This window comes from Pipra filicauda, unplaced genomic scaffold (assembly GCF_003945595.2).
Source record: "Pipra filicauda isolate LSUMZ 115617 unplaced genomic scaffold, ASM394559v2 scaffold46_size3722508_pilon, whole genome shotgun sequence".
In the NCBI taxonomy this organism is placed as follows: domain Eukaryota; kingdom Metazoa; phylum Chordata; class Aves; order Passeriformes; family Pipridae; genus Pipra; species Pipra filicauda.
The window spans coordinates 1,532,501-1,556,293 of NW_024104609.1; the positions used below are offsets into that span (position 1 = coordinate 1,532,501).

The 23,793-nt window shown below is 44.3% G+C and overlaps 1 protein-coding gene across 2 annotated transcripts in view; it reads right to left on the reverse strand.

Annotated features, from left to right (window-relative positions):
- Positions 1 to 23,793, reverse strand: part of ZNF423 (zinc finger protein 423) — a 229,895-nt gene that overhangs the window by 143,433 nt on the left and 62,669 nt on the right. The window contains exons 4-5 of one of the 2 annotated variants that reach the window (XM_027732387.2): positions 17,689 to 17,889; positions 13,673 to 13,753 (exon numbers count right to left, since the gene is read on the reverse strand). In XM_027732387.2, coding sequence (XP_027588188.1) covers positions 13,673 to 13,753; positions 17,689 to 17,889 — 282 coding nt within the window. The remainder of the gene's footprint in view (positions 1 to 13,672; positions 13,754 to 17,688; positions 17,890 to 23,793) is intronic. The other variant, XM_027732393.2, reaches the window with a different exon arrangement.

The following is a 23,793-nucleotide window of genomic DNA, read 5'->3' on the forward strand; positions in this document are numbered from 1 at the left end:
TCAGTTTTTATCTAAGGGTGGTCAAAAGCAAAAAAAAAATTCTACTTCTGTGTATATATATGTTTTGGAGGCGGTATGCATCTCTCCTTAGAAGAGACTCTGTATTTGAATTATCTTTGGAAGGGAAAATAGCTGGGAGACCTATAATTCCCTCTCACATATGCATGCAGGCAACCAAAACAGCGATGTGGTGGAGGATGGGGTGAATAAGTAAGTGCATCGTCCAACTGGGCAGCAGACAAGCCTATCCACTTTTCTACTTCTAAAGGAAGAGTTAGTCACTCCTTCCACCTATTGCAGCAGCAAAATGAGAAAATGCTGCTCTTCAGCTTGAATAGACATTTATCTCATCAAAGAATCTAAAGATGGCTCCAGAGGTGCAATGAGACCCAAATCATTATAGTTTTGCTGCTTACCGCATTGTATTTTGGAAATCCTCAAGCCTCAGAACACAAGTGGAAGGTGAATGAGGTAAATCACAGGATGCGTCTTGTTCTGACATGTGACAAGAGGAGGGAGAGAGAAAACCCACTTGAGGATGGTGAGTGGGAATACAGGATAAGCAGGACAGCCAGCCTCCCCTTGACAAGCATGCAAGTGAGCTGGCTGCCTGCCCCTCCAGGGCCTCCGAACACTTCAAAGGCAAGAGGTAGTTACAGGCCACTAGGATGTTTTCCACCCAAAAAACCATTGATTTAAAGGGAGGGTTCCCAGCACCCTAAAAAATCTGATACCTTGCTAACACAGATCACCAACATTTAGTTCAAGTTTTCTGTTCCATGTAAAACCAGAGAACATAGCTTTCCTCTTCTGCAGACACTGAAAATTCAGAAAACAGGACAAGCTAGCTCATAAATAATTGCAAAGCCCCTCCTGAAAAAGGCTGAGAGGGAGGTGGCATGAAAGCTCCCAGCCAGGAAAGCTGTGACTGCCAAGGAGCAGAACAGAATAAGGACAAGGACAGTGTGTGATATCCCAGATCCATCTGTACGCAGAAATGAAAGGCATTGAGGAAAATATCAGTGTGGGTTATGGCAGGCATTCCCAGGTGTGGGAAAATCCTCAGGGGAAGAGCACCATCAACAGAAAATACAGCAGACCTTATAAGAGACAGCTGACGTGGCACATCCTACAAAAGCTTGTCTGCAGTATCTGAGCGTCTTTTGTTCCCTAGCCCTATTCTTTCACCTGGCAGCTCACAGATTAAAAGACCTGAAAGATGTTTCTGTCACAGAAGACTTTTCCTCAAAAGGCTCCTAAAAGGAGGAGGGACCAGGGTAATGCAGGGTCCACTACAGGGGATCCGTGGCAGTGGAAGCTTTACCCTTCTAATAACAACTCCCCTACTTTTCTGGAAATTCTCCCTAACCCTATCCTCTCACTACCTGCAGAGTGATAACAAAGCCAACATTGTCCATCAAGTCTCAATCTGAAGTGACTCATTTATTCTCAGGAGCTTTGTGTTCATTTTTTCAGCCTGGCATCCTAACAAAACTAGGTTTATGTCATCATATTGCCTGTCATATGTCTTAACTGTTTGTTCCTTCCTATTAACTTTTGAATCACACCGGACTGGGGATAGAGAGCTATGAGAGAAATTGAGTTTCTCGGATAGAAATTGAGTTTCTCTAAGATCGGTGAACCTCCCTTTGATTGGGTAGGGCAGAGACCCCAGTTCAGGTCTCTGCTGAGAGAAAGGCTAAGAGCAGAGGCAGCACTTATCCCTGCTCTTGGGCATGTCCTAGGCAATCAGCAGGCATGTGCCACCCGGCCAAACCACACAGCTCATTCTGCTTCTTGTCCTGCTAGTAGGCAGAGGATGGGAAAGGGAGATGAGCGTGCTTTGTGGGGAATGGGGTCAGGTGGGGGGCTCAGCTGAACTTCCTCAGTGGAGAACACAACATCATCGCAAGTCCAGCCTCACACATAAGAAAACTTGTTTTCCCTGCCAAATGGCCTATAACTTCATGACACATCATCAAGGACAAATGCCAATATTTATCAAGTACTCACTGAATCCACTGTGTAGCCACACACAAAACAGCAACCAGTTGGAGAGTTCATCCAGTAGATTTGTTGCTGCAACTTTTTCTTCCCTTTTGCTTAAGTACGGCAAGCAATGGAAAAGTCATGTTGAAGTCACTTTGTCTCCTAATGTCACGACTTTCTGAGTCTGCACAATTGATGCAGGGTTTCTTGAAACAAGTAGAAAGCACGTGATGAACCGAATGCGAGCACTCGGGAAACAGCGCTCCTGCAAGACTGCAAGGCTTGGCTCTGGAGTTAGTTTGTGACGTTGGTTAACAAGCAGCTATTTGCTCCAAGTGTGCTCTGCTCGGGCATTTTCCTGGATCTACTGACCAAACTACGAATTCTTAAGGAAAAGTGAAGGAAGAAACAAAATGCCCCTTTTTGCTGCACCACATGGTAAATTTCATTTGTCCCGTCCCAACTGCTTCTAGTGACAGTGCAGTGTTTGTCTGAATTTTTAACAGATGTCTAAGTACTCTTGACCACTTCTCTCTCCTGAGGATTTCTGCAGTGGGATAGCTCTAGATAGTAATGCAAACAAAGCTTGTAAGAGGCTCTTGGGGATAAATCTGTAGACACTGCATCTAGGATGGGTGTGGGTATGGGTCCAAGCCTTATGAAACTTTGTAAATATCCTCTAAAGACTAACAAGCTGGACTGACCCTGCCTGCAGATGTTTTTGAGCTTACCAGCCCCGCAGTGAAAAAAGCAAGACAGCTTACAGATAACTGCAACACTCCTGAAGCAGCCTGAGAGCAGGACTTGAACTAAAATTTATAAAAGCAGGATATACTGGAGCAGAACAGAATAATGCAAAGGATGATGTGTGATGGTGTAACTCCATTTCAACTCAAAATACCAAAGATGCTTCAAAGGGGACCGGTCTGGGCTGAGGCAGAATTTCCCAGATGTCAGGTTGCCCTCGGGAACAAGCACACTGGATTCACTTGACAGGTGTGAAGGTACTCATGCAGTCAAAACACAAATTGCTTAAAAAAAAAAAATTAAATCTCTGCTTTCATTTTTAAAGAAAATGAGCATCTTGCGCTAACGCCGGGTAAGGAGGCAGTGACGTCTGCCTGAGTTTGTACACAGCCTGAAACAATCAGCTAAAACATGCTCATGGCTGATAGTTTACATTATCGAAATGTAACCAGAGCTATTTAATTCCAAAATGAAATCTATTAAAGCTATTGTCAGTGTTTCACAGCAGCTGAAACTGTTTTTTTAAAAGGTCAGTCTACTAGCTAGAGAGTGAAAACAAGCAAGGCGGCTGTGCCAGCCCTTAGGACGTGGCTGCATCCTGCAGTCTGGCTTTGCATTCCCTTAAATGTCGGGCAAGAAGCAGCCGTGAGGTCTCAGCGGAGCCCGATGGCCCTGCCAGCCGCGGGGGGACGGATGGAGGCTCAGCTCCTGCGGGGGGACAGACAACAGGGCAGCTGTGGGCGGTGGGAAGCCGTGGGGTGAGCCCACATGGGGTCCCCCGCACGCCCCCACCACAGCACGCTGCACCTACGCCTTGCTGGGGGCACAGAAAGGGATTGTGGAGAGGACACCACTTCTTTTTTCACCCCATTCAGCTTTGTGGCGGCTCTGTCATTCCTAACAATACCACAGCGCTCCCCCACCCCTAGAAAAACCCATAAAAACCCCAACCTGAGAGCCACTTCCTCACAAACAGCACAGCATAGCTCCAAACACCCCCACTGTCAGCAAAGACCAAGCATTTGCTGTCATCTTCTGTATTAGCATTTCTGTTAACCCCTTTGTAAGATCATTTGACTCGGTTTCAAAATTCCTCATTCTGAAAAACACTTGTTAAATATTGGCCCTGACTGCTACACAAAGTGATAGCTTGGTAGTCATAACCCACAAGATATATTTAGCCTCACAAACTCATCATCAATGGATTTTGAAAGCACTGTAGCCAACAGACTGGAAACCACATGCAATACAAACACATAATAGAACTTTTAATGTGCAAAGAGACTAAACAAAAAGATCCTTGACCTTCTTGCTTTCCCTTGCATACCATTATCCCCAGTGAGACAGCAAATGGAATGACGTGGAGAGCAACAGCTACCATCAAGCAACTTTGGAAGCCAATTTCTACAGTAGTTAAGCAGTTAATGACGTTAATCAGAATGATAACTTATTAAATTCTATATTTATGCAAATAGCATTTTGGCATATCGCATGGAGACCTGAGAAACAGCGCTCGCCAGGAAAAGGTCCCAACGTCTTTTATATTTACCATTTTGGGTTTTTTAATACCATGTAAAAGTGTCCACGATGGTCAGTATGTCAGACAAACCACACTTAAATAAAAAGCTACAGTCACAAATTAATCTCCATCATCCCGAACAGATTAATGAACAAATTGTTTCATTCTTAACCTTTAGGAAGCAGAGATTAATCTCTGCAGCTACATACAGTCTCTGCCTTTATCTTTTTAACAAGAAGATGACATTTCTTATAGACCTTCCTAAAACAGGCAACAATTGTTGAACAAAGAAAACAACAGGTAGCCCTCCCTCTCTCCACGCTACAGTAACTAGGGGATCTATAGCACAAAAATATAAAGCAACAGAGTAGTTTATGACTCTGACATGAAAGGACATTATCTGCGTGTGATGAGATGAATCAGGAAAAATGCATTTTAGGGTAGGCAGAACTTTAAACAGTCTTAGTTTTGTAAAGCCTGTGCAGAAAATTTACTTTTTTCCAAGAGAAAAAGCTGCCAACTTCTTGGCTTTGGTTCATATTTAAATTCAAAAAGAATGGAAGAAGAAGGGGATTCAAAGAAGAGCTAGGAATTGCACTTTTAATTGCTTTCAAGATGTCAAAAAGAATATCAAGATGTGCTTATGCATGTAGTTTTCCCCTTTCTTGACTCTGTTGTTTAATAGAATTAAAATTCTGCACCAAATTTTACCCATTAATTTGGTTCACTCTCTGTCTTCAAGAAAATGAGGTGGGATCCACTTGCCACAGGATGTTGTGCAAAATTAGTAGTTCACCAATTGAAATTGTACCTCTCTTTTGAAAATCAGTAATATTGCTTATACACAAGCCCAACTGTTGATTTATTTATGTAAATATCTGTGTATCTGGGTACCTTCTCTTTGTTTCTGCAAAGCCTGCAGCACAATGTTAAAATATCTCTAGAAAAAAATAATTGTCCTTTTTTCTCCGCTTTGGGTACAAATTTCTGGTTTTTAAATGAATGTGCAGGTTTCCTGTTGCTACATGAAGCCGTCATTTCAAAATACCAACTAATTCTAGGGTTAATTAAAACACAATGTTTTATATCACAAACACTTCATTTCTTACAGCACATATCTTCTCTACCTTAATGTGATTGCTGGGTATTAAAAGAAGAAGGATTTTATTTTTTTAATTTAATAAAATAATTTAAAGTTTTACAGCAACTCACTTTATAGAGTCAACTTATGCAAGCAACGAAGCCTTTCCAGAGAAAACAGGATTCTCCGCACCTCCCTCTGGCTTTTCTCCCTACTGAATGCCGTGGCCTTCACTCAACCAAAGGAAATGAAAGACAGACTGAGACAACAGCATCACGTGGGTGAAGGTCAGATTGATTTTCAGCTGTGTGGTGCTGTTTTATCACCCTCAGGACAAAAGTTAAGCCCTTCATTTTTTTTCATGTCTGCTTTAACAGAGCAACTTATTTTTTTCCCTGAAATTTTGGTTGGGCTCCATACCACCAGAATTACCAAGGATAGCTTAATTTAAAACATTTGTGGAGATCTTCTTTCCACAGAGTAAAATCCAGAGCAGCCCACACACCACAACAGTTCTATCCATGAGTTTCCTCTATTCCCTATGTACAAATAGTGGCTCCTTGAAACTACTGAGGTTTGTGCAGTGACATTTGCTGACAGCAGAAGAAGAGTGGGATGCAGCTGCCGGCTGTTCGGCAATGATCCTGGGCACGGGAGAGGAGCAGTTGCTATCTCAAAAGGGGCAAGTTCACAAATTGTTTTTTCTCCCCATCCTCCTTCCCTTCCTCCCTCTCCTCCCTTCTTGGAGCGTCCAAGCTCTCCCGCCTGTCACTCGGTGATCCGGACATGCACGGCCAATTGCTGTGGCAGCCCCTGGAAAAGCAGATAGTTTTGCTAACTCAGATTGCACTTTTCCCTACTCCAGTACCACTCACAAAAAATCACTCTCCCCAACTTGCTGTAAGGACTGGCTCTCCTCATTTCTCTTTAATTAAGACTGATGCTCCCCCAAAGTAATGATGTTATTTTCAATACAATCTTAGCCAGTCAGGTCTTCAAAACCAAACTCATTAACAGAAAATGAGGTATTTTGTACATCACAGATATGTATATGCATACCTAATTATTGAGAGAAAGCATCCATTTCTCTCCCATTTCCAGTTTTCTGGCAAAAGGAAAACTCAGTATTCTCTCATTTAAGGTGAAACAAGAAAATCCTACTCACTTTCATTTCCTTTTGTGTTAAATTTTGGGTTGAATTTGTCTTATTTGTGTGAGGAGTGCAACAGCATTGTGACTGCCTCCTAAAGATGACAGTTTATCCTCCATAAAAAGCAAGGACTACTGTCTGCTTTATTTATATGTACCAGAGGTTCTGGTCAAAATCAAACCCAGTTACACTTGATGGCATTAAAACACCTTGGAATTCAATTCCTACGTGAAACAGCTCTTGTAAAACAAACCGTGACAAGTGTCTGTAAGAGAGGAAGGAACAGAGAAGGGCTGTAAGGTGAGATCAAGCAGCTATCCAGGTTGGATCTGAATGCGGTCTGAATGCAAATTAAATAATTTGCTAGGTTTTTGAACAAAGATTTGACTAGCACATGTCTTTAGTTCATCTGAACCTAGCTGAGATTGCCTTCCAAGACAGCACAGGGAGCAGCTTGATTTTTCACGGCACCCTGAGGAGATCTGCCATTGCTGGTCCCCGTGGGATGGCTCAAGGAAGGCTCTGCATGTGTACAGAGCTCCAAGGAGGAGCCAGCTCGGGGACAATGGACAAGGGAGCAACTGCAGCTGAGAGTAAAGGAGAAACCAGTAACACAGTAAGGTGTAACTTAAATGTATAAACTGTGAAGTGACTCAGTTACATGTGGGGCCAGGAAAGGGCAAATGCCAGCACAGCGTCGGGGAGAGGACTGCTGAGAGCAAGATGTAGAATGGTGGCAGTCCAGAAAGGAGCAAGGAGAAAGCCTCTGAGGAGGGACCACAGGGACACAGGCAACGGGGAGAGGGGAGGGCAGAGAGCAGTCACCCCGAGCACACAGCCAGAAGTCACAAAAGCACAACCTCATATGATGCAGAGACAAACCACAAACTGAGTACTACCATAAGTGTTAAATAACTGTCCTAGATGCATCTTGAATTTTTGGCTGGTTTTGGATTGGTTGGTTGCTGTGGCTGATCAGTGCATATTGAACAATGTACTTCAAACCTGCTTAAACTACTCTTGGAGTCCAGTAAATTACTGGCATTCACTGTTGCTCAAAGAAAATAAACACAGGTGTGTGTATTTATATTTCTATAGACTGCGAGTTTATAAAGGGAATGTATTCTACTTTTGTCTTTCCAAATTTTCTAATGAATAATTAGTAGATGTAGCTTTCTAAAATGACCATTTAGTATAAATTATATCAAATCTCATTTATTTTAAGAGATATCATTAAGTACAAAGTCTGCATGAGTGAACTGAGTTCACTGTAGAGGAAATGACTGGGAATTATGTTCAAAAATCTATTCAAATGTTAAATGTAACAGATTCCCTGGAGAAGAGAAAAGCAATGGGCTTCTTCAGCCTTTCCTTATGTCCTCCTCAGCAAGCCTAACAGTAATTGAGTAGCAACAAAAAGAGGAGCCAAAAAGTCTTTCACCATTACGCTGAGAAAGATTTTCAAGGAAACTTAAGGAAGAGATGGACCCACAAGCCAACAAAATGGTGCTTTCAAGAGGAAGTTCACCCCCACGGTTACAGGCATCACCAGCAACAAAATCCACCTGGATTAAAGACCTTGGCTCTTCCACCAATTTCATGCATGTCATTAAGCAAACTGGTGCAGTTACAGTAATTTTCATCCAAAATAACTCAGGCTGTTAGGGGGGATGGTCTTGAATTATCCCCCCAAAGCCTGACCTCTTGTTCCCCTCATGTCGACATAAGGCTTGTGCAGCTCCATAGGGCACCAGATCTGGAAACTGCACAGACTAAAAATCAGTTCTTTTAATTGTCAGCAATGTCAGCTCCCAAAGACAACACAAATCTTGTACCAGCATAAGGCACGAGATGGGAGGAAGGAAGGAGTACTCCTTTCAGAAGAAGGCAAAACTTAAACCAAATTACAGTGACAACTTCTTAATTCCATGATGACAAAAATAAGAACTCCTCGTGTCAGGAGGAGGTTGCTAGTCTAAATGTTTAAAGACTACAAAGTGCTCCAATGCCCTAGGAAGTATTTAACATGAACAGACCAAGTGCCTTGAAAACACCAAATCAATTTTTTCATTAGTTAAGACAATGAAAGCTTCTTATAATAAGCAAGATGTTTGAATGACATTACCTGTAGTTAATACAACTTAAATTTCTATTGAGTATATTTTCAACAATTTTCAATTGAATATGAAATAATGAAATCTATTTTTAAAATTCACCCTACTGTTAAAAGCACCTATTAAAATTATTTAAATGAAACAGCATTCAGAACATACGTACTTGTTGCCAAAGCTCTGAAGAAAGTCAGAAGCTACTTAGACCTCTGGTGGAGGTCCTCTGACGTGCAAACCTGGCTTGGAGAGCAACAGCCTCTCCAGCAGGTGCAGGGAAAATATTTCCCTTATTCAATATATTTGACTGGTTCAGTCCAGTACGCAGTTTCGTTCAGAACAGAGGAACTGTTTGGCAGACGGTCTCTACTTTGCTTCTTGCCAGCCCATGGAAAGAAAGGCGTGAGACGCCCACGGAGAACAGAGCACCCGGCTGGGGTTGTCCAGGGGAGGACACGTACCTTGGTGGATCCATCCTGCTCACAGGGCACCGCTGTGCCGCAGGGGCGCGGGCTGCCGGCCGGCACGGGGGACACCACACAGCCCTCCCTCGGGTGGCACTCGAGGCAGGCTGAGCCCTGGGCTCCCGGACCCAGAGGCCATGCGGAGATGCTCCAGCGAGCGCTCCCAAAGCCAGCCAGCTGAAGAGGACCAACCCATGCTGGCACGTTTCCCTAAAGCCAGCCGGCACCAGGGGGTGGAGGCTGCTTTCTGGCTTCCCCAAGCCTGGAGCACAGTTAATAACATGCCAGCTGTATCTGCAGACAAGCCAAGTTTAATGAGGCTACAACAAAAGCATTCAAATATGCACTACAGAACTTCTGTGGGGATTTTTTTCTAGAGCTTGTTTTAAAAAAAAAAAGAAAGATAGGAATTCTTGACAATGTTTGTACACATACTTCATTTTTAATTGATTTTAAAAAAACACCATTTATATTCTACAAATTCAAAGAAATCAACATTAGAAGGACTTGTTTAATCCCACTACTTCCAACAGCAAAATTATGTTGTGTGATGAGTGCTTGAAATGCACTGCTGGTTGCTTTTTTCTTAATAAACATTGAAGTCTTAATTGTTTTTCCCCTACATGGCCAGACACCATCTTTCTGTCTGCCAGGTCTTCACACCAGGACAAGTACTGTCCCTCGCCTGCTGCTCGGGAGCCAGAACAGACACACAAACATGACCACATTACTGGCACGAGTGATGGAGGAGATAGCTGACCCCATGCTCTCCCATCAGCCACGCTTCACCATGCTCCTGTCTCTTACTCTGGGTCAAGGTACAGGAGGTATCTGTAAATGGACTGCAAAGAGGGATTTGGAGACAGTGGAGGGAGCAGCAAAAGAAGTCTGCTCAGGCATGAGTGGGTGGAGAAGGGGGAAAAGGAGCAATCACTCACTTTCTCCTCCAGCAGAAGAACCGGAGAGTATCAAATGAAAGCAGGTGGTGACAAAACCGAAGTGAACAAAAGGAGGTACTTTTCCTACTTTTCCCCAATGCATAATTGAGCTCTGGGTCTCCACCACAGAAAATGCTAAAGGCACTTCAAAAGGGAAATTCATGGAAAAAGACTGTCTGAATAATTTAAATAAAAAGCACCACAAAGTGCCCAGATAAGTTTGCTGACATCTAGAAAAACGTTCTGGAGAAATGGCACTATGGGACCATCAGGCTGGCTCAGCACAGCCATCCTTATATGAAGACTACTTACCCAATGGTCTGCGAAGGATAGGGCAAGAAATCAGGAAAGAAAGCACACTCAGAGTGTACCTCTTGTTCACTGCTCACATCTGCAGTCTGAAGATCTCAACAGCTCTGAATCTGCAAAGGCTGTTGGTATGGCCAACAGTTTCTTCCCTCAACAGCCCACAGGAAGGCAATGTGTGCCTTTCTGCAGCACTGTAACCACAAATAATCTATGCTCTTGTCCATCTGAGACAGGACAACCCCAGTACATCCTCCACTGCACTCTCTAAGGCTTTATTAAAGGCCACTTTATAACAAGCATGCATCTGTTGTAGTCCTGGGTACCCTCACTGCAGTTATGAACTGTGTTTCATATACTGGGTTTTGTCTAAAACTCCCTGAATGCTGGGACCTGCTTACGGCAACAGGAATCCTTCCTCCTGCTGTAGGCACAGCTGCCTTTGCAGCACTTGGCAGGCTCCAACCTGGGAAGGAGCCTTTCCATTGCAACCCCTCCCTCTTCTTAAAAAAAAAAAAAAAAAAAAAAATTTACTTAGATTTCTATAATGCCAATAAACAAGCCTGCCCCATGTAGACTCCCACAATGCTCCCTCTGCATTGTGATGGATTACCCTTTGCAAACAGAAATATGAAGCAGGAGAAGGGGAGGCAGAGCTCCAGCACCCCTGGTGCCACAGAAGGGCTGTCTTGAAGCCTGGGGTGCTGCAGGGGGATCTGGGTGGGCTCCAGCTCCCAAGCGCAGGTCCTGCTTCACACAGGAGGTCTCTCACACTGGCCAGGCCCCAGCACTGGCTCTTGCTTCACAGCATTTGGGGTGGTTCAGTCTCTGTGCATCTCTTCATTTCTGATGCAGCAATGTATCAGGAGGTGAGACTGGCTTTGCAGACAGCAAGGGGCCAACCTGTACAAGACTACCAAAGAACAACATGTTTCCTTTAAGAGGCCTCATTTAAGACATGCACCCACTTTCTCTTTTATTCATTTCTATGCATACCTGTGCTTACTTTGCAGACTACTTTTTGAACTAGATAAAAGCAGATAAAAGAACTCAATTAAAGTAGCAAGAATGAAACAGTCCCTTGCCAATACAAGCAGGGTAACTTGTCATCCTCAGCTCCTCACTGGGCCATATGTTTAAAAATGACAGGAAAATGTTCTTCCTGTGTGAAAAACATATGCTGCTTGAGGAAAGACATCATCATTGCTACGAAATGTCTGTGCAGCCTCAGAATGCATAGCTGGGCAGTCCACAGTGACTGCTGGCTACGAGGGGGCTAAGAAAGGGGTGGAGAGAGCTCATTGCCTCCCTCCTGCCAGGGGTTTTGGTAACATGCAACCAAGCCGCCCGCAGCCGCGCTGGCATCGCTCCTATCTGCACGCACAGTGCCTGGTGCTGCCTCCCTTGCCACCGTCCCCGGGGGGACCCGGCACAAAGGTGGCCATGGCGATTGGCAGGGGATGGCGCCTGGTGCACTGGCACACTCTTATCAGCGAGCACACTGCCCAGCTCCACACGCCGGCTCCCGCGTGGCCGCGGATCTGCCGTGGGCTCACGGCCGGGCCCTGCTCGGGGAGACCCTCCGCGAGGCCACAAAGCGCATCCCGAGCTGGGTGTTTATGGCGAGCGAGCATTGTTTGAAATTCACGTGTCCCCCCACCACAAATCCCTACAGGCCTTGGCACGCCTGCAAAATCCAAGAGAGCCCGACAAACAAGTGCTGAGGCTCAGCCCCACCAGTGCCTCCCCGTGCCAAGGGGCTGAGGGTGGGGCTGAGGGTGGGGCTGCGCTGGGGCTGTGTGCCCTCGCTGGAGCAGAGCAGCCCGGGGGTCTCACCTACCTTTGCCTGCAAGATGACCCTCCGATCTGTCGGACAAGCAGTGCTGTTAGGAAGCATAACACTTTGCACGACTTTGTCAAACGTATGCAATACATGAAAGGCTACACTAAAGCACCTTTGCCAGCAGCCCCCGCCCAGGGGGCAGAGCCAGCACTGGTGCCTCAGCAGACACTGCACAGGATGTGCTGCAAAACCTCTGCGTGGGCAAGGGTAACACACACACACCCTGACATTAAATTTGCAACTATGCTTCTGTTTGACTCCAGATCCGAATTCAGATGTGGGGATGTGCTTTGTGTTCTACACCAAAAATATATATTTCACTGAGGGCCTGCAGAGAAAGCCAGTCAGCACAGCTCCTTATCAGCACGCTGGTTTTCTGGCACGTGCAAGCAGAAGTCCTGGAAAAAGGTTGGTTGGGAACCTCCAGGTAAACTCAAGCATCACCTGTGTGGTGACAGCAGTCAGACCACCCAAACCACCCAGCCAAGTGAACCCCTACAATAATCCGGGGTTTCAGAGCTCTCAGCACTGATGGGCACAAATACTGACTGCAGGGAGACATATGCAGCACCTGGACACTGCAGCCAAGTGCCCAGGATCCCTCCCAAGAGCCCTTGGGATCCCTGTGCTGCCCCTACAGCTGGAGAGGGGACGTCTGGGACAAAGTAAGAACGGGAGCCTGCGCTTGGAGCCCTCCGAATGATTGACAATAAAAACACTGCCCCGGTGCCCATTTTCAGATCTAGACAGCAAGAACTGAGGACTCCAGGGAAAATCCATGTTTTTACACTTTCTGATATTACTGAGCTTTTCTGGTGCCAATTTTAAAACACTGCTATGACCTCTGGAAAGTGGGGAAACTGCATTTCAGCACGACAACATAGAAAAGAACAAAAAAAGGAAACTTGTTATTTTTTTAAGCTTGAAACACTAGTCAGGTTAAGAGAAAGGAGCAGAATTCTGGCAAGGACAAGAGCACTCAGACTGAGCCACAACACAGTAATTAGGGCCAGTAGGTCATTAGAGACACAGCTGTATAAACTAGGTGTATAATTAAGTTTCCACACTGCTTTTTCACAACTGTATTTCAGTTTCTTTTGTGGAGGACAATCAGTAATTGATTAATTTAAAGATGCAACAACAGCAGCAGCAAAAAGAGAGGAAATCTCTGACTTGCCAATCGGGTGCAACCAAAGATTACAATTTTGGGGAAGGACTAATTTTGGAAATGTATGTAAGATGTCTCTCTTTGTCAGTGGGAAGTACAAAGTGCCACCTGACAAAAACATTCATGAGACATCATCACTTGTTGACAAGCTACCGTATATGGTTTTCTGGATAAGCATCCTGCATATACGGTTGCATGGCAATTATAATTCTTGTAGCAGGTGAAATATAAGAAAATGCAAAATTATACACTAGCATGAAACAGTTACAATACCTCGTTTCAAACGTAAGCCTAGTGTACAAGTTACAGGGCATTTAAAAGGAGCAACTGCAAGACTTTAATTATAAACTAGTTCCTACCGTAGAGTAGTTTAGAAAAATCAGCCGCTTCCAAGCTGGCAATATCCATATATAGCTCTGCTGCTGTTTGAAACAGACAACCTGTAAAGTTATCAACAACAGAAGAGGACCTCATGAAATGCTCAGAGACCCCGCCAAAACCTACTTCTGTCCGCTTCATTGATGCACTAATTTGCTTTAAAACACTCTACATTCACTTGAGCAACTGAAGAAACAAGCCTACATGAGGCTATTCTGATCCATGGGAGGAAAGGGGCGGAGGAAGCAAAAATAACACAATAAAATACTGGAGCTAAACCCAGACTAATGCAGGTGGATTAAAACACACAAGCAAAATGACAAATCCTGTGACTTTTTAGCCACTTTTTATCAGACAACAAACCACTTGGCATCAGCCACCAGACATTGATATATCACAGAACAGTTGCTTGATGTATGCAGCCTCTGGTGCTGGTTGTAGGACACAGTAAGTTGTAAATCCACATGTAATTCTTTACTCTTGTCACTAATGCTGTAAGATAACATCATGCTACAACACCTACACTGTAACAGCAGTATGCAAAAACATGTATAAAAAAGACTGCACATGATGCCAATGCAATTACTTGGTCCTCTCTAGCTAAGGGGATATGGGATACCAGTGAGTTTTAAATTCATTTTTAAAGCTTAACACATCCAGTGTATACACTACATTTTTTTATTTATTCTCAGTGTATTTTTTCAAGATGCTCTCTAGCTGTTTAAGGCACTATTTCCATGACTGCTGCAGGAGAGCTCATTTGTGGGGGCAAGCTGGGAGACAAGGGAAGATATGAGCCGGGAAGGAAATGTGGTGTTCTTTCGGTACAAGCTGCCCCCATTTAGACCCTTTTCAGATCCCTGTAGACACTGGAAACCTACAACCTGCAATCACAGACATCAGTCATGAGCAAAAGGTATAAAAGGCACCTAATTCTGTCAGAAGGAGAACATCTCTACTACACTGACATCAAAAGGAATGCCACGCACTTATGCTACCAGAGATGTCTAGATTTCAGCAGTGTTTTGTCCTCAAAGAAACAAGTCTGAAATACATGAAAAAGCAAGGGGGGAAATGGCTGTTTGTTACCTCCTTACATGTCAAAGCAGCTGCGTTCAAACTGTATTATAACTTCAGCGCACCGTAATGAATTTCTAAGGGATTCCAGTGAAATAGATGGTTTATCCTATTCTTTGGAGTGATCTCTTGTAATCCTGCAACACTCCTGAGCTACAATACCTTCCTAACTTCAGTATCCCAAAGGAAGTCATTAGTTATGTTGTATTATCAGCCTAGTGATATTATCGCTACAAATATTACCTGTATTGATCTGGACCCATGTAGACACGACTGAAAGCCCTGCTTCAGATTAAGACATGAAAATCTAGTTTACCAAGAGGTCAGGCACTGCTTTACAACCTCAGGTGTGTCAGGCAGGCATTATAGGCAAAAGGAATGCTCATTTTGTGGGGTAAAATCTTTAAACATACCACACTTCCTAATGTAATCTTAGATTTTCACCCAGGTGGTGCAAGACTTTTCAGATGAACTGAACAAAGACATGCAGTTCACATGCTTTCCATGAAAATTCTCATGGCTATCAGACAAACTGGTTGTTATTTCCTCAAGGTAAGGTATGTGAATATCAAGCAATATTCCATATTGCCTTCATGGAAACATTCTCATTCCAAAACATATGAGTGCAACCTTCCTATTTACTTTAAATCACTTCAGGACATAGATTAAACTAAGTAGAAAACAGACACTCTTGTTGTGGAACAAGGATATGCTCACATGGAGATAATTAGCACTTATTTCATGTATATGCAGATAGTGCCAGATACAGTGCCTTTTTGTAACAAAATGTCTTTGTAAATCATCAGCACATGTGAAGACAGTAAAAGAAGATGAAATTATGTTACCTGCAATCAAAAATAGCAATGAGAATACTAACAAATTATTTTGACAAATCCCCCAAAATATAATTTATTTTTCTTAATCTTATCAACAAAATACTACATTGAGGATAAATAAAAACTGAAGTGTGAAAACACTGACTGTATTGACAGGAATAGAATCTCTAGGTTGCTACATTTTAATTCAGATTTGCCTCAGGAAAAAAAATTCTCCTTTTCATACTGCTGCTGGTCAGCTGTCATAACCTTATGTTCCTTCTCTGGAGTCCCCCCCAGCAGCGCCCACTCCCCTCTGCCCTGTACCAGTCCCCCAGTGGTACCATTACAGCTGCTTGGGGAGTCACACAGTCAGCCAGACCCAAGCAGACACCGGGGCTAAAAAGATCCTTCTTTTGGTGAGGCTCCCCCAGCACAACGAGCAGCTGTACCAGCACAACTCCGGAGACAGAGCAGCGGCGGAGCAGCAGCTCCCAGGGACAGCTGCTGGGGACGTGCCCTGTGTCTGCACAGCCACCCACCTGCCCTGCTGGGATCCCGCCTGTCCTGCTTCCCGTGAGGGATGGCTTCAGGTACAGCTTGTCCCTGCGGCTCCTCCTTTGGAAAGGACCGATGTCTACATGGGCTGTGCAGCTCACCTTCCAGTTTGGAAAACAAGGGTTTTTCTGAATAGAAAGTGGCATTTTCTTGCTTCCTACCCTGCAGCAGAGTGCCATTTGCAGAAGTCTCAGGCCAGTGCCATGGCTGTCAGCTGGCCGAGAAATCACTTTGCAAGAAGTAGCCTTTCAATTTTATGCACTTTCAAGTTTGCAGCCTGTGTGGGGTTTAAATGGGTGCAGAGCAAGGAGCCCTGGGGGCGGGCTTAAGTCCACAATCCCTACCCAACTGCAGGCTGGGGAAAAGCCCCAACATCCCTCTGTCCTTCCTCCCAGAAAGCAGGTGGGAGTGAGAGCAGGGGGTCTTCTCCTCTGTAAATCAGAGTGAGACAACGGAGGATGCTCTTGGGGTGGGAGTCAGGCCAAGCCGTAGCCCCCACCTGACTCACCCTCCCTCCCTTGCTGCACTCCATTTCACGTGTTTTTTCTTGGCTGAGCATCATTTTACTTATGCCCAAAATGGAGAGCAGAAAACATGGACTAATTACAAAACAAATTTAGTGGCCAGGAGGAATATGCACTCAGGGGAAAGAGGATGGGATACTGCTGCACCAGAGGAGAAATTAACCCTCCTGCCTTCTGGCAGCCTCAACCTACCCGTCTGCCATAACGGCAACTACCTAAAATATCTTAGACGAGTGTGGAGGATAAAGTGATGGCAGAGTATTCAACTCCGGGAAGGTGAAGGATGAGAGTCTCTGATTTAAATATATAGGAACATATTCTCTGCTCCCCCTCCTAAGATTTTATTTAATCTTTAGTAAAATCTGCAAAGCTTTTTACTACCCCCGTAAATCGGCTTAGTGTGCTCTGCAGAATACCTGCTGCTACCGCCGGCCACGCGACAGCAGCCGTGGAAAAGCAAGATATGTTGCAATTGTTCACACCGGTGCTCTGAGCTTGTTCTTACTTTACAGAAAGTAAAATCAAGATCAGCGTAGGCTGATGCCATCCTTACTTCCATAAAATTCAAAAGGCAGTGTAATAATAACCTAGGGAGAACGGTGTATTTTTAGGGTGGGATTACAAAACTCGCACTATGAATTTTAATCTCAGAAATTGTCATGTTCTTTTATGGGGTTCAGAGGCCTTTCTTCCTGGGAGTTTTGCACACTTTAGTCACTTTTTTAATCTTCCTACATTTTGAGAGAGGGGGAAAAAAACCTGCCCGAAACTTCTAGCATTAAAAAAACCTCAAAACATTTTTGTCTAACGTAATTACTGACAGATTCCAATTGGAAAGCTGTTGCTTTTATTTTAATTTTATTAAAGGAGTGAACAAAGGCTACCCAAGGCACCACAATAAAATTACATTAACTGTAAAATTACATTATTAATTCTTTAATCTCACTTGAGGCCTCAAGCTGTTGCTATGTCCAATTACCCAGCTAACCACCTGTCAGAACTGTAAAGCTAGTTTAACATTACCTCCAGGACAGTTGTGTGCCCTGTGTTCAGTCAGGTCTGCCAGTGAATCGAAGTCCTGCTGACAGTTATCGCAGGTGTAAATTGACTCATCCTCCATGTCTTCATCTTCCTCATTTCTCTCTTCCTGGCTCGTCACACTGTTCCTCTCTTCCAGGGCCCGGCTGTCCTTCGCTTCGCTCTCCAGCTCTCCTCCCAGGCCACCTGCCAACAGCAAGAACATCCTCTAAGTTTGAGAGGTCTGAAAAATAAGAGCTTTAAGAAGGATGTTGCACTTATTAAGATACATTTAATTACAGCCGCTCTCACATTATTCTCGACACCTTTCATTATATTAATGCGGTTTTTATACCATGTGGTGCAACAATTCTCAACTGTATTCTCTGCTGCTTAGTGCGAATCCTGCAAACACTCTCTTCTAATCTTCTCTGGTGGGTGTGTAGCGGGAGCCTCTAACTCTCTGTCATATAAAGTTGTTAGTGTTTTATCACTTAACCAGATTCTTAAAGCTTTAAAAATTGGCAAGATTAATTACAGCCCGCAAAGAAAAGGCATGTGCTGAATTTTAATTCTCAATGCTCTCCTCTTCCCACCGCCTCCAAGCCCCAATATTAGTAACAACAAGAAAAAAAAAGCTCTAGCTGAAGATCCCAAAGCACACATGTATCCCAGGACGTGAGAGGTCCCGCTGAACTAATGAGAGGAACTTGGTTGGGCAGATGAGCCTCACATTGTGCTGACCTAGCTGAGAGCAGACACATTGCATCTGACCTTCAGGTCTCTCAGATATTTTTTTATCTTGGTCCATGACCGGAACGTGGGCTAGCACATGTATCTTTGCCACCCCCTGCCACGTTTTCATTTGCATTGGTGCACAGGGAGACTGAGCTCTCTGGCAGCTCCAGAAACACCCCAGGGTAGGGGGCCGGGCACCCCGGGGCTGTGCAGGAGGCAGCTCCACACATGGGGCAGCCGGCTCTTCGCTGGCCGTGGGGTGGGTGGCAGGGGCAGCTGGTCACAGGCAGTCACCCCCCAACATGCCCTCAGTGGCCTGTCATGAGGGATGGACTTGCAGCCACATCCTCCTGCCTCCAGGACACCTCCTTGGCCACAGTGGACTCAGATGTGCCTGAACCAGTCATGCCCAATGGCTCCATGCAGAACCACGGACAACCCTCGCTTGGGCTCTCTCTGGAAAGGCAGCAGAGCTGAAAAGGCCCTTCTAAGTCCCTGCTGCCCTCTCATCAGGAAAAGCATTCATTAGACACGCCAGCCATGCTGACCAGGCTTTGGTAGCCAGCTGAGATGGAGATGGCTCCGCCTCTTCTGTACACGTGTGCCCCCAACACGGAGATACAGCCACAGATGCTACACCTGCACTATTTCACCTGCCTCCATGAGAACTCACACTCTTAATACATCCCTGTTGGTAAAACAGAAATAGTTGGGAAGTCATCCAGCAAAGTGAGACAAAACCACAGGCTCTTCCAGCAGAAGAGAGCCTCACACACTGGCTGACCCCAAAAGCCCAGGAGCTGCTCACAGCCAGGCAGGAGGGAGCCTTGTTGCCACCTTGTTGGTTTGGGATGCGTTTGGGTTTTAAGCCATTAATGAAACACCAGCAAACAGAGAGATGAATTGTTTCTAAAATTAGATCAGTGCCAAAAAGATTAAGGACAACCAACACTGAGAACATGAAACAAAGCTGAAAATAAAATTTATTAAAGACAAAAACTGGTTACCACAAGCACTGCAATTCAGACACACACATTAGTAGAGCTCTGTTACCACTATCCAGCCAGAACACATTTCATACCATCTTCTGCTCTGCAAATGGTAACATAAATCAACCGTTGTAAAACACTCTGCAGTTTTCCATGGAGCACTTGTAACATGACGTACCCTTCAAATTGCAATGGAAATATTAAAAATCAGTGCCTGCTTGTGGTGTGTCACAGCATCCCTCCTAGCAGTTAACTGATCTGCACATTTTCAGATTCTTTTACTGTTAAATTATACATACCTTTCTACTACAAAATTTCCATTAAGAGCTAGATATAATGTTTGTCTTAACAAATCAGATATGCCACTTACACAGCGGTAATGAATTTAAGGATTTGGTTATAAAAAGTATCACTCACTAAGCACTCCATATTGTAAGTCATCATCTGTACAACGTTTATTCAATAAAATGCCACTGGCTGAACCTCATGCTTTATAGACTCTTCCTTAAATAAAAATGTATTGTAATGAAAAAAACAATGATTCTGGTTCTCTTTATACTACTAACTTCACCAAATAATAAGTCACATTTAAAGCTATGCTAGCTTTGCTTTATTTCACACATCATTTAATGTACATATTCAAATTATCACATTTTGTCATATTTACTTGGCACACCATCCAGTCTCTCATCCCAGACTGCAATCACAAACATTTTAGCTCATTCAATCTTTTTAAAGCCTATATGTCCTGCAGACTTGATGGTTAATAAATCAGAATATCAACTCTCCAATTTCATAAGACAGAAACCTATAAAAGTAGTCCGAGTATATAAATCTAACCTAAAGAACTGGACCTGCTTCCTTGCCGCCTGCTGACGAAGACCTCAGGGAAGCACTTCTGAACTGACTTTGCCACAGCCTGAAGAAGAAAGCTTTTAGGCAACTTTGGGGAGCTTTAAGGGACTTTCACTAATATTTTCAGCAGAAATTCTGTCTTTTGAGAGTTAACCTAAAGACCAGCTGATCTGGTGAATACGCTGTGACAAATTCATCCTTGGTTTTACTCCAATACTTCGTGACTACACCAGGGATAAAGCTGCTCGACTGAGTCCAACAATAACAAATAATTTAGCACACTGCTTTAGGAAAAATAAATTGTACAATGTGAGATAAGAAAATAGATTCCCGACTGCAAAGCAAAATTCCAGAAACATTTTTTAATTCCCTGTTGAATGGGAAATATGATCCTCTAGGCAACTTCTCAAAAGCATTGCTGCCTGACAGAGCTTTATGTCAAATAACACAAGAGTGAAGTTTGCAGAAATTACTTAGCAAATGCAACATAGTTTTACAATGAGATTTTTTTTGTTTTCGGTGAGTTGAAGAAATTGTACATGTTTGCCCCACCTTGCTGTTACTGTCCATCAAACAACATGGTCTTCAGAGTCCTCTGCTGAGCTGCACACTTGGTGCTTGCCTAGTGAATACCAAACACTGATGAGAAAAATCTGTGGTGTTTCCTGGTTTTTTGACCTTTGTCTCCACTATTTTGACCACAAGCTGCCAGTGGGGTATGCAGGGTGCGGACGGCCCTAGGGAGACACTAGCTCCTTGCCCAGGGGAGCAAAAATACCAGGGCACTGATGGGAATGGGTGGTCCATTCAGCAAGGAAAAGCTTCAAATACAGCCCAGCTGCTCCCACGATGAGCTCAGTTTCCCTGATGAGGACAGCAGGCCATGAGCATTCCTCAGGAACTCATTTCTGAGGAGCTTTGCTGTAGGAGTTCACAAATTTAACCTGCTATTTTCCTGCGGGCAAGGAGCTGCAGGAGCACCCCAGCACAGTGCAGCCAGGCAGGATGGGCACGTGGGCACGAGCATGCTGCTGGAAGGGTTTGGGTCACCACAGGAGGCCAAGGCGCTGCTGGCACCAGGGGCAGGGGTGGTTTTGGAGCTGAGCCTGGCTCTGAGGGGACATGTCTGTGCACTACCCTGCAAAAGGGACTCCTTGGTTGCCAGAGCCAATAGCACCTTCTGCAGTCTCCAAACATCAGTGGCTGTCTTGTAGCACCAAGCACAGACCCGTGTATTTACTGACACAGCTAATTTTTAAGATTGGATTTTTAAGCCTTGGGTTTTAGTGAACTTAATGGTAAGTAGTTTTTATCTAGATTGCCAGATAATCACAGTTACCAACTGTGAGGAATTTATGTATGGAATACCACTGTGGAGGCAGCACAGCACCATGGGCACACAGCTCCCACCCACCACTGGCATGGTGTGCAGAGAGGAAGGGTACGGCAAACACCCGCAGAAGGGAGCTGCTGGCACCAAGTTTCAGGGTAAATGATCACTAATCAATTCTAAGAAGGGCATAAAATAGGACCTTGCATTTCACAAAAGTGTTATTATTAGTTTTTAAATGAACCTGCCATATCTAATGATTGTTCTAACAATTTTCTTTTATGAATAAGGGAGGATACGATTTGAGAGATCAGCCTTGAAAGTACACCTCACTACCCAAAATGTCAGGAAACAGGGTTGGGGGGCTTTTTTGTTTTTCTTTTCTTTTTTTTTTTCCTTTTCTTTTTTTCCCCCTGCAGCACAGTGGAAGGCCTGCAGGGCTTTGCACAAGAAGAATATTTTACCCTATGACCTAAACAATCTGGCCAACAGTCAAGAATATGTTATTCTAATTGCCACTAACGTTAATGTTGTTAATGACTCTTGGTTTTTCTGTACAAGCTATCTTATGCTCTAGAAAGTTACTATTTCAAAGGAGACATAGCAAGAACTGGGAGTGTTCCTGCCTGACCTGGTGGTCCAAGGAATGTGGCAAACTTGGCAAAGCTGGAAAAGTGAATTCCCAAAGGCCCAGTTTGAAAGTTGCAGTCAGTAGAAATGCCTTCTGAGCTGTGTTCAAAACAGCTCTGTTACAGGAACAACGTGCTCCTAAAGCCAAATATTTGAAAACAGATTACATGTTCCATGTTCAGCTCGGGCCTCAACGAAATCAAGAGCAAATTTCCACTTGCTTCAGTCAGCTTGGGATATACGGCCCCACCACCAGGCTGGGACTGTGCTTGGAGCTCAGCATGGCAGAGCCTCAGCCCAGGACCACAGTGACAGCCCAGCCACAGCAAACTGCTTTGGGGGCTTCAGGTAGTGATGCAGGACTGAAACAAAAGCTCAGAGTCACACTGGAAGTGATGCTGATGCCTACCTACAATTTCCACTGAGACACTCAGAAATGGGTAACACCATATAACACATGGGCCAGAGAAATTAAAAAAAAAAATCAACCTCTTAGCTTATTTTTTCAGCTGTGGAATCAAATATGGGCAGTTTAAACTTTTTATTTTATCAGCACAATACAGAACAGGCAAGCCATTCTGTCTTTGTGCCAGTAAATTTTCTTTAACTTTTTTTTTTAAGCCTGAGGACTTTTAAAAGCTGGAATTTATTTGAAATCTAGGATTGTTCTTTGGTTGTTCTTCTACTATTTAGTGCAGGGTCATGTCTGGCTTTAAATGATTCTGGTTACAGGGCTTCCATCAAGAGTTGCTTCTTTTCAGTAGGCATCCCCTGATGCAGTGCTGGGCAGCACTTTCTATTCCAGCAACTTTGCCATGCAGAGCTATGGCTGCAAAGTTATGCTGTGCAAAGCATCACATGAGATGTGCACACACATGCACAGCTTCTGCACAGGTCTGACAGCTGGAAGGCAAAAGATAAAATGAAGAGTGGAAAGTGGAATCGCTTCATTCCCTGCCTTGGTCCAAACAAAAACAATCGAAGGTCTCACGGAAGGCTACGGGTAATTCCTAGGAATTTTCCCTAGATGCAGGACAAGTCATAAAAGTAAATGGCACTGAAGACAAACAAGCTGATTGATGGAGGAATGACGAGTGCTGGCACACAACTGCCACCCCCCTGGGGCCCAGAAGAGCCCTGAGGTGCCCGCCCAGGGTGCGCCCGCCCAGGAGTGCAGCCTTCCTGCCCTGGGGCTGCTGCTCAGCTCCCCGGCAAGACAAAAGGAAAGGAAATTTCATCTATAATTAGGAAGTGAGAACAAAAGAGACAAATGACTTAAAGGAAAAGCCTAATCTAAACCTTCATTAGAAAATGTTTCGCTCAGTGTCAAATGCCAAAACAGTGTGGGGGAGGTCTCTACTTTTATGTGGTTTGTTACATTTTAGTGTTGTTCTTTAGCACTGTCACACAGAAAGAGAGTCCAAAGTGCTCTATACTTGTGGCCAGAGAAGAATCAACAGATGCAAAACAAGCCACTAGTGTTTTAGTAATTAAAACACAAACAAACTTCAGCTGAAATCTTCACATAGGATGAAAAGTCTTGCCTTTGCTGGGTACCACCATTCTGTG